Source organism: Syngnathus floridae, chromosome 15 (genome assembly GCF_059516105.1).
Source record: "Syngnathus floridae isolate MCC-2025c chromosome 15, RoL_Sflo_1.0, whole genome shotgun sequence".
NCBI lineage: Eukaryota > Metazoa > Chordata > Actinopteri > Syngnathiformes > Syngnathidae > Syngnathus > Syngnathus floridae.
In genome coordinates, this window is record NC_142427.1 from 9450872 (window position 1) to 9462593 (window position 11722).

Sequence of the window (11722 nt, forward strand, 5' to 3'; positions counted from 1 at the left end):
AATACGTATTATGTTTCATTAAATGAGTTCACAAGCGAGGACGTACTGCAGTTGTGGTCATGTGACTAGTAAGACCCCGCCCCTTCATTGTTTTATTATTGACGTCATCGTTTGTGATCAGTATTTGTCCAGTAGAGGACAGTAGAGAGTAATGTCAGAGAAACCGAATGATAGTTGACAAGAAAATAGATAATAAAAATACATGAAACGTGATCTAAACCAGTCTGAACCAAATCACAACTCCACCAAGACATTGTAGTTTGCTAAAATGCTGTCTTAAATAGGAAATATTGCTACAAATGCTTAGAAGTTCTGTTTTCCATTTGCTGGTGAGGCCTGTGCACCGCTGACGTGATGCTGTCTCATTAACAACAAGCCACTCAATATTGCATTATAAGTTTGGAATGAAGACCAGATCAATAACTCCATCAACCTGACAATGTGCGAGCCGCTGCCGTCATGCCTTGTGCCGAGGCAGTAAACAGTAAAAAGTGTTTCCTAATGCACCTTTAAAAAACGCTGCGGTGCGTTCATTGATCCCCCGCCGCAAAGAGCATCTGCCCTGGAGTCGTGAGTTATTGATTCATGGCTTTGTAAGCGGTTCATCCACATGCAGAGAAAGGAAAGCATAATTGTTACTGTACTAGAACAAAAGGTGACCTTTTTGTATTTTTAAAAGTGTGATGCAAACATCAGTACAATTTTAAAACAGTGGGTCATTTTCATAGATGGGTATAAATACAGCAGAATTATTTTTTTTCCTCTCTATATTTTTTTAATTGAAGTACTGGGGTGTTTTATTTGTAATCGGTTTATTCTAACATTGCAATTTTCATGTGTCTTATTTTGAAATGCGGGAGGAGAGGAGAGGACTGATGAGAGGAGAAGAGAAAGGAGAGGAGAGGGGAGGGGAGGAGGCGGGCGCACAAGTGCGGATGTCACCGGACAGGACTGCGCTGGGAAAGCACAAACTCAGGGGCTCAATCTTCCCTCTCCAGTGGGACTCGGTGGTGTACGGTGTTCGTTTCAACAAGATCGAATCCGCCCGGGAGTGGGTGGCGGTTCGGCTCTACGGAGCTCGGCCCCGGCGTCGCCGCTGCTAAATTCGACACAGAGCCAACATGGAGCTGGAGAACATCGTGGCCAACACGGTGCTACTAAAAGCACGAGAAGGTGAGGATGGAGATGGCCGATAAATAGCTCCGATCGTCTGCAAAGGGGGCAGAGTGTTCGGACAACAAACCCTGAAGAGTACCAAACATTTATATCGCACTAATTACTCCGGAATGATGTTTTCTGTTTACGTGCAGAACTTCATTTGAAAACGGAGTAATTAAAATCTTGCTTTCGCCTCCCTAACAATTATGGTTACTAAAAATAACTATACAATACACGATCGGATGAATTCACACCCAGCTATTAGTTCGGCACAGACTTAAGTTCCTGAAGTTCCTGGTTAGTATTAAAGGTCAAGTTTTCCAACTGTCAATTACTGTAAATTGCTGTCGTGCAAAACTCAATTAGAAAGTCTATTAACTTTGCTCTCTCCTCCCATAAACACCTTTTATATATCTCAGCTAATGTGCAACCAACTATTTATCTCCAAGTTATTGATGCTGCATGAAAATATTCATTTAAAGTCCATAGTACCATGTCTTCCTTGCTTATTAGCTTTTCCTGTTAATACCGTTGTTGAGATGCAGAATTCGATTAGAAAATGGAGCAATTTCTGTGTTATTACCAAGAAAGGAAACACACCCAAGTATTGATTTGAGATAATGATGTCATTCGAATCAGTCTAATAGAACCCCGTTGAATGTAGGACTTGACTATTGAGTATCTGGTTATTGATTTAGCAGAGGAATATCGTTATTGCAATTACTCATATCGGCGACATAGCTGCAAAACTCAATTTGAAAGCTGAGCGATTTAAGATTTCCTGTCACCTCCCTCACATATCCGCCTGTTAAAAACGAATATAATACACAAAGTGACTGTTTAGCATGAACTTATTGATCGTAGAAAGGATAACAGTGTTTTTCAGAATGACTCAGGTTGTGTGTGAAATATAATATGTCGTGTTTCTCCCTGGTTCAATGTTGCGGCATCATCCTTTGCGAAACAGGATGTGGAGAGTGTGCAAATTGTACTTTATGGGTAAACGCGCAAAGTCTGATTTGACTCTTTTGTGTCACAAAAAGACGGCCTGGATTGTTTACAGAAAGCTGTTTGAGAATTTATTCAATATCCTTGCAACCCCCCCACTCAATATTACTCCATTTTAAAGTACATTATAAGATAAATTCTACTTGTCAGTAATACTACCCACTTTTACTGGCGTATTTTCGATTCCTTTTTTTTCTCCGCTGCATTCAACCACATTCTGTAGGCTACTTCGTTTTTTTTATCTACCGATATTATTGTTTGCGCAATCTATTTGCTTTGGTTTTTCTGAGAAACATCTGCCTCGGGTGTTGTCACATGACTCTGTTTCGCCAATCCAACGTAAATCACTAGAGATGTATGATTCCATTCCACCAATCAAAAGGAGCCAGGAAGTCACATGACAGCACACAAAGTCTCTAAGGTAAATCCGTGTTTACCTTGCAGACTACAAAAAGGAGCGGCTATATTTATCCACCTTAAAATCCGCATTTCATCTTACAAAAACTCCACAATAATCCATTTAAAACCATTTCATGTGGCTGAATTTGCCTTCATTGGTTATTTTTTACATATATGGGAACTATGAAATGAATTTGTGAGGTCATATTTTTTGGATAAAAGTAAAAAGATGGCGCTTGAACCGCACGTGCAAGCCGAGCTGCGTTTGTGCGCTTGACGTTAATCTAGTCAACATTAACGGCCGAGACTGAATCTTCCTCGGGGCAAGATGCTTCCTATTAGCGATAGCGGCGCCGTTCTTATGAGTTCAATCAACTTCAGCACAAAAGATTTCATTATGCTGCTTTGTTTTGTTTTTTTGATACAGCCCATTGAAGATTAATGCGCACGCTTGTTAGTTTTCTGCCGTCCTGCGTCTCCTGAATCCAATCAGTTGTTTTCTGTCTCCATTGGAAATGAAATTTAGACATTTGTTTATGGTTGTGTCATAAAGCCACCACGTTAAATCACTAATTTCCCCCCCAAAACCCATTTGCCGGGTTCAGCTTGTCGCCGATTGTCACTCAGATTTACGAGCGGTGTTGTAAAAAGCTAGCGAAACAAAACAGGAAGCGCCGCCTCGATGCGGTCGCCCCGGTCGACTGTATATTTTTTTTTCCCCCAGCAGCGCTCGGCCTGTCACAGGACGCCATGACACGCTTTCAAGTGTCTTTGGAGTTCAGAAGTTCATCATCACCTCCTCAGGTGGTCTTGTTGATTTTATTCCCACGCTGTTCATCTTGATTAACACCGCCGGCCCCACAGAAAGAAACAACCTCGCCATTCTATTGCCAACTTTTATCTGACTTGTCACATCTTCTTTACATTCATGGTACATTTTTCTCCGTACATCCTCCGTCCGTCCTTCAGGCACAACTAGCAACTTTTTGATTAGCGAAAACCATGATGTTTGCTAGCTACCTATATTACACTTCAACATTAGCGCAGATGTCGTCTTTTTACAATGCAGAATAGAAGCGAGTCCAAATTAAAACTTGCATGCAGTACCACGTTTTGCCACAACATGCTTGGCAGCACTGAGCTGTACTAGAAAAGTAGCAGCGTCATTAAAAGCATGAAGAAAAGACAGAAAAGGTCCCAAATTTCAACTTGCATGCAGTACCACGTTATGCCACAATATGCTTGGCAGCACTGAGCTGTACTAGAAAAGTAGCAGCGTCATTAAAAGCACGAAGAAAAGACAGAGAAGGTCCCGAAAGTAGGAGAGACAATACTTTTGCATTTGTATGTGTTGCCGCTCCATTTGAAATTTTATGATTTATCTTTATTATCATCGTTTTGGTATGAAGGCGATTTGTTTACAGTTTTTATACTAATAAACATCTTCAACAGTATTTGATATGAATAATTCATATTGTCTGCGTTGTTGTTTGCAGGTGGTGGTGGAAACCGGAAAGGAAAGAGCAAGAAGTGGAAACAGATGCTGCAGTTCCCCCACATTAGTTTGTGCGAAGAGCTGCGACAATCCACCGGTAAGCACAAAAAAAAAGTCGTTAAAAACACATTGGAAGTGTTTCAAAATGTGGACCAACAAAACCAATTTGGAGCAGCAGTCCGTGTAACAACATGGAAGGCTGCCATGCAAATGGCCTTTGAATTTGAATGAGTCAAATGACTACCTTATGACTGAGCGAGGCAGGAAGGAAGTATTTTGAGGACACGAGAAACGTTGTCGTGTCTAAACGTCCCCCCCCCAAAGCGTGTCGAGGTACACCTCAACTGTTATTACGAAAGCTGGAGTATATTACACGCTCTTGAGAAAGACGTGGGCAGGAAACTGTCAACTTCCTCGTTTGGTAGCTTCTTCTTTTTTTTTTTTTTTTAATAATCGTATGACATCACAAATGTTGCGCAATTAAAGAACTCTTCAGGTGGGTTCAGACTCGCCATTGGAAGTTTCACTCCACAGATCCTCAGAACGTTTCGTTGGTTGCTCTGGGATGACATCACTGATATTTGAGAGAACAATGTAGCCTAAATTTATTTTTTTTCCCCTTCCTGGTCCTCCAATAGAGAAAGACTACAGCAGCCTTTGCGAACGTCAGCCCATAGGTCGCTTGCTCTTCCGGCAGTTTTGCGACACCCGACCCGAGTTGAAGCGCTGCGTGAAGTTTCTGGATGCCGTGGTAAGTTATTTTGGAACAAGCTGTTCAGATTATTCTTTTATTATCCATAAATTGATCTTAGTGCCCATTAATGCCAAGTACATACAGTATCCTACAAATTATAAGGGTCCCGAGGTTTTTATTGAGATGGAGAGGAGGCGGTTGTTGATGCGAGAGGCTCCGGCCCGGCTCTCAGCGACTCGCATTAAAGATCTCCTCCAAGCCTCCTCGTGACCGCTTCCTGTCCGCCAGGAGACGGAGATGGTAAAAGGAGAACGCAAGCGGCGTCTCTGTTGTCACTTAGCGTTTGCTGGCTGGCTCGTTAGCTTACGCGGAGGAAGCACTTTGCGGGCTTCCGGGCAGACTGGGCCATCTAATGGCAGTCAGACCCGGTTGCTTCTATTGGCTAGCATCTTTTTTATGCTGCCACCTGTTGGTCACTAGAATAATTGTGCTTGTTATAATGTATAATATCAATATTCAGTTTTGGTCATAATATATAATATGAATTCGTTCACGTTATGTGGACGCATGTCCTCTGTAGGCCGCGTATGAGGTGGCGCCAGATGAGAAGAGGAAGGAATGCGGTCAAGAACTCATCGATGTCTTCTTCAATCCAAAGGTCCACCTCCATCATCTCAAATGTTATAGTCGGGCCTTTCTGATATCAGTTTGGTCCAGGCTTACGACATCCTTCAAATATTTTTGGTTTATTCCTAAATTACTGATTCTCTTGTGAACTGACAGTCGGACGACCGCGTTCCCGAGGTGGACGAGAGCACGGTGGCCAGGTGTGCCGAGCGACTGCAGGAGGAGGCCTGCAAGGAGCTCTTCAAGGACTCCACCAAGTAAAAGCACACAATAAATTGCAACATCATTTGAATTATGTTGCTAACCAAAACAGCAGCACCAACCAATGTATGGAAACAAAGATTAAGTGTCCATGTTTTAGGTTGTTTTCAACTAGTTTTACTCAATGGAAATAAATAAAAAGTCTTATTTTGGGAGGGTTAACACTTTCTGTATTTTCCTTGCAGACTGATCCACGACTTCCTGAGCGTGGCGCCCTTCGCCGACTACCTCGACAGCATGTACTACAACAGGTTTCTCCAGTGGAAGTGGATGGAGAGGTATTGGTTTTGTGCATAAGTCATCAAAAAAAAAAAAAGTGACTTTCGCAACAACGAGGCACAGTTCTGGTCTGCAGATGCGTTGTGTCATGTCAGAGGTTTCAAGGTGACGTGAATTATGGGAAGTGAGGCAAGAACGTGCTTAAGGCGGGCGTGCAAGTGCACGTCGGTCACATCGGGAACGTTGCGAAAGCGCCTGGGAATAATGTGACGTTTGCATTTACAGAAAAAGAATCAAGAGTTGTCGATCTCTGTGGTTCAAAAGGTCATTTTTGTATTTTCCAGGCAACCAGTGACAAAGAATACGTTCAGGCAGTACAGAGTTTTAGGGAAAGGCGGATTTGGAGAGGTAAGTTGTTGCCACGGTGTTTTAAAAAAAAAAAAAAAAAAAAGTGGTCATACAGTATAATTTAACAAAAATGAAAAGACATAAATATTTAATCAAATTATAATACTGTAGAGGATGTAATCCTGTATCAATACCGAAAATGAAAAATATAACCTGCTGTAATATACAAATTCAATCGGAGCCATTTTAATTGATCGTCAAACAGGAGCAGTTGTGTATTTCCATCAATCAAAGCTCCCATTCATTAGCAGGTTAAGCTTCTTCCCTTTAACATAAAGATAATGCCGGACTCTATAACTTACCCTCCAGCTCGTTTGACCTCTCAATGGGTTATCTGTTTGTGCTGTTTTATGTAGGGTCTTGAGAAAAGGCTACAAGGGACGTATTATTCCGCTTTGCCCCCAAAAAGATCTTGTTAGCTCGTGGACGACTACTTAGAAGCGAGCCCGCCGGCTTCCGCTCACTAAATTAACTCGATGCTGCCATGAAAATAAATTCTGTCCAGTACCATTTTTTTTGTCTTTTTTTGCAGGTGTGTGCATGTCAGGTGCGGGCCACGGGCAAAATGTACGCCTGCAAGAAACTGGAGAAGAAGCGGATCAAGAAGCGTAAAGGCGAGTCCATGGCGCTTAACGAGAAGCAGATCCTGGAGAAAGTCAACAGCAGATTTGTGGTGAGCTTATTTCTACATTCGCTTCGTACGTTCTAACACAAATAACGTATTTATTATGTTTTCATTTCTCAACGTGACAAGCTATTGGTTTTGCGGGAGGGTGGGTTGGCTAACCGCTTTTGATTCATTTTCAATCCATCTCTTTGTGTTTAACGCAATTGGTTTGAATGCAACCTGCAGCTCGGCTCCGCATGATGGGCCATATCCAACCTTAAGCGATGAATGCTTGGCTCTCACGGTGCTAACAAAACACAGTCGAGATTGTCACATTGCAAACTTCTTCTGAAGTCATCAAAGAGAGCCTCAGTTCGTTTTAATGGCAACATGCAGTGGTGCGTAAACGGAGAGGGACTGACAGGCCTGGGGGGGGGGACAGGCATCCCCCTGAGGTAGGGTATCCACAGCAAAAAAATAAATAAAAATACTTGATCATAATGCAGTCGCTCCAGGCATGCTAATAGATCATCCTATTTTGTTAACCCAAAGAAAATTCCCCAAATCTTGGTTCAAGTGCACAAAATGTTCCCTCACTGAAGATCGCCTTTGGGCTTATGAAGCAAAACTACCATACCCAAAAACAAAAAGCCTCAGTAAAAATCTCAACATGGTATCTACTTGGTATATTTCGAACCCCTGTTGACAAGAAATACTATTTGATCTACCTGTCGTACGGACAATTTACAGAGCGATGGAAAAAAGGTGAAAACCCAATCAAATGACCTAAAGAAAGGTTCAGGTGTACCTCAGGGATCCATGTTAGAGCCCTTTCTATTCTCTATCTGCGTGCTTCCCTTGATGCTAGTTGATGTGGCCCATATATAGTCAATGAATTCATTCACTGGCGCACACATAGCATTTGTTTTAACACGCGGCTAACAAATTCCTCTTGTGTCCGGCGTGGTCACGAGTACGAAAAAGAAAAGTGGGTCCATTTTGAAAATTTGGATGGGCTGGATTTGAAGACCTTAGCTAGCCGAGGGCGCCTTGCTTAATAGAACATCAATACACAAAGTGTGTGTCATTGTTTTTTTCAATTCGTGAGATGATTAAAAATACATCCCAGAAACTAAACTATTTGTATACGAGCATCTAACAAGTCCATTTCATCAATTCTCTTCCTCCCTCGTCTCAAGGTGAGCTTAGCGTACGCCTATGAAACCAAGGACACCTTATGTCTCGTCCTGACGCTCATGAACGGCGGCGACCTCAAGTTCCACATCTACCACATGGGCGAGGCGGGCTTTGACGAGACGAGAGCCGTTTTCTACTCGGCCGAGATCTGCTGTGGCCTCGAGGACCTGCACAGGGAGCACATTGTCTACAGGTGCCCAAAGCTCACCTGGACCCAACCTAGTTTGGGTTTATATTCATCTGGTCTTTCTGCCACACAGGGACCTGAAACCTGAAAACATCCTGCTGGACGATCATGGTGAGTCCAAGCGTTTTTGGAGAAGGTGGACCAACTATTTTCATAAATGGTAGATTTGGGAGTGATGGTTATTTTGAGTGACTTTTTTTTTTTTTTTTAAGGACACATCAGGATATCGGACCTGGGTCTGGCCGTGCACGTGCCAGAAGGTCAGACCATACGGGGCCGGGTAGGAACGGTAGGATACATGGGTAAGAAGAACCCAGCCTCCACCGGAAACCAAAATGGCAGCTCTGGTGGTCTAAGGTTTTGGTCCTTTTGGTTCTTCCAGCTCCGGAAGTGGTGACCAACGAGTGCTACACCTTCAGCCCCGACTGGTGGGCGTTGGGCTGCCTGCTGTACGAGATGATCGAGGGCCAGTCGCCCTTCCAGCAGAGGAAGAAGAAGATCAAGCGGGAAGAGGTGGAGCGCTTGGTGAAGGAGGTGCAAGAAGAATACTCGGCAAAGTTTTCCCAAGAGGCCGAGTCGCTCTGTAAAGCGGTGAGTGGACAAATAGGGGGGATTTTTTTTTTTTTTTATTGTGGCAACAAGCATCCTCTTTCTTGTGGTTTCCAGCTGCTGGCCAAAGACCCCAGGGGGAGACTGGGCTGCCAGGGAGGTGGGGCTTCAGAGGTCAAAGCACACCCTATCTTTCACTCCATCAATTTCAAAAGGCTAGAGGCCGGAATGTTGCCGGCGCCTTTCATTCCTGATGTAAGTCGTTCGAATAAATCAACCCTTCACACCGCTGCAAAAAGATGTCTTCAAGCGTGTTGTGTTTCCAGCCACAAGCCATCTACTGTAAAGACGTGCTGGACATTGAGCAGTTCTCCACCGTCAAAGGCGTGGAACTGGAACCCAAAGACGAGTCCTTCTACAGTAAAGTGTCTACGGGTAGCGTCTCCATTCCCTGGCAGGATGAGGTAACGTTTTAAAAAAATGATTACAAATAAATCTCATTCAAAATATTTTAAAATACTTTTTTTTTTGCGCTGCAGATGATCGAAACAGAATGTTTCACAGAGCTTAACGTGTTTTACCCGGACGGTGCGGTTCCCCCGGATCTGGACTGGCGAGGGCAGCCGTCTCCGCCCCCCAAGCAAGGACTCTTGCAGCGACTATTTGGTAGACAGGTGGGTGAGCACAAATAATTTGAATTAAATTTTAGAGCAGGTCTGTTAATTTGAATTACTTTTTTTTTTAAAATGCTATTTATTTGATTAGTTTTTTAATTATTTTTAGTATTAGTTTGTTTTAAATATGTAAAGTATGTGTCAAGTGCAAAATAATTTTTAAAAAATCACTAAGTCACCAAAATTGTACTTCAGTGTTAAGTGACATATGAGCAATTTTCTCACTTTTGTCATACTGTACCGCCCCCTGCAGGAATGTTGTGGCAACTGCAGCGACAGTGACGACGAGCCAACCAGGCTGTGACACATCCACGCGCACACGCATACCATATTTGTTTACAACCTTTTGCACATTTCTATTTGAAAGATAGTCGATCTTGAAATGTCCGAATGTATTTTCATCATAGCCATAATAATGATGTTTTATTATTTAAAAAAATAATAATTAAGCCGAGGCTTTTTCCCTCCCCGGAAAGAGACTAACGGAACAATCACCTGCTGGGGGGAAGAAGACAGAAAAGTGCCTTGCTGGAGGGCACTAGTGACAATAATACTTAGTAGAGAGGGCAAAGCCTTCTTCCAATTTTCCAGGGAATAAAACAAGTGACTGAAGACTGTGCAGTGACCAACTTTACTTAACTTTTACTTTGTGTCTTTTATTTTTGGTTTCACAAAAAAAAAGTGAAGCCCGCAGATGTTTTTATATACAAATATACTTTTTTTTTCCAACAACAGAGAAAATGGCCTCCACTTGATGTACACTATGGGATGCAACTGTACAGAAAGTGTATATATATTTATAGAAATATACGTATTAAAATAAAATTAGTTCATCATGGGTAATATGTTCCAGACCCTCCCACAATCTGTAGAAATATTTTTTTCCTGTTTACCCCTTCCCCATCCTGCTTTAAGCACATTTAGACTTTCTAAAACCTATTTTAACTTATTAAAACTCATGCTTTAAAAAAAATCTAAGTTTCTTGCGTTAGTGCTTCTTCCACTGGTCGTATGGCGTGCAGCCACTAGAGGGCGACAGTGTGTTGGACAAATGTTCAAATGCTTATTGCGGATCGGCAGAATAAAGTTCCGGCTCTCGTTCATGTTTTTTTTTTTTTTATACCGAGCCAAATGAAATCCCAGATCCCCTCAAGTTCAACACATATCCGGTAGCAGTAAAACGTTAAGAAGGCTTTCGCTGCAGATCATTTACAATCGGGACGAGACGCCCTGCTGGGCCTCATCACGGCGGCACCGACGCGCGCGGACGCCAAAATGAGCAGCAATTACACCGCAGGAGGTTTGAGTGTGCAAATGAAGCGAGAGGCTTTCAGGCCTCAGCGGGGTTTGACACGCTTTTTGATTCTCTAGGAAAATCTGACGGCGGTAGAAAAGCTTCTTGTATATTTTGATGCATGCTTGAGTTGACATTTTTAGACTCGTGAAATTGTCGTTTATTTATATACCTAAACAAAATATTCGCAATAATTCAATTGAATGTGTAATCATACATGTATTTAAATCAATATATTATGAAATGTTGTGTTATAGTAATCAGGATAATATCTATTAAACCATTACCTAACTGGAAAGCGACTCAAGCAAACGTGTTGGTATCATCCTCCTCCTCCCTTTCATCCTCTCCTGTTGTTGCCACGGCAACAAAGTAACGGAGGCATCTCGATGAAAGCATTACAAAGAGACGCACGCGTGTTTTGATTTCATGCCCGTCCAACATCCCTCATCGTGTTCCGACCCACCGAGTGCGGGAAGGGATTCGGGGAAGGCCGGCCTTGGCTTCGCTAATCACCGAGGGACATAGCTTGGGGGTTTGTAAAGTTTAAAGGTCGTTGGACGTGTACGACATGTTCCACCTACTCGCCTGTCAATCAAAGTCTAACCCACGACAAGACAAAAGACGTCTATATTAAGAACATCAGGCGTGATGGTGTTTTCAGACAGTATGACGAGACGACATCACTTGAAAGTGGCTTTGGATCTTTGCCCATCCTTGACAATGGAGTAACAGACACTTCCTGGCATCAAACATGATATAAAAAAAAAGTCCAAAGAGAGAAAATGACTCAAAGTAAGTGACTAAGCAGCTTGAGGTCAGCATGAGCAGTCTCAGCGAGAGTGAGCAATGCTCACGCATCGGTCACAAGATGGCGGGGGCGAGCGCTAACCATGCTAGTGGCGTTAAGGTGCTTCAACTATTTTTAGCATAAACATACATGGA

General features: G+C 42.8%; 1 protein-coding gene across 1 annotated transcript; it reads left to right on the forward strand.

The window, feature by feature from the left end:
* Positions 1-899: 899 nt before the first annotated feature.
* On the forward strand, positions 900-10456 carry grk6 (G protein-coupled receptor kinase 6). The gene is made up of 16 exons (XM_088398077.1): positions 900-1173; positions 4062-4157; positions 4699-4811; positions 5335-5412; positions 5538-5638; positions 5828-5920; positions 6206-6269; positions 6802-6942; positions 8076-8266; positions 8334-8371; positions 8473-8562; positions 8643-8851; positions 8927-9064; positions 9136-9273; positions 9349-9483; positions 9737-10456. The coding sequence occupies exons 1-16, from the start codon at positions 1122-1124 to the stop codon at positions 9785-9787; spliced, it is 1728 nt and encodes a 575-aa protein (XP_088254203.1). The 5' UTR covers positions 900-1121; the 3' UTR covers positions 9788-10456.
* Positions 10457-11722: the final 1266 nt, after the last annotated feature.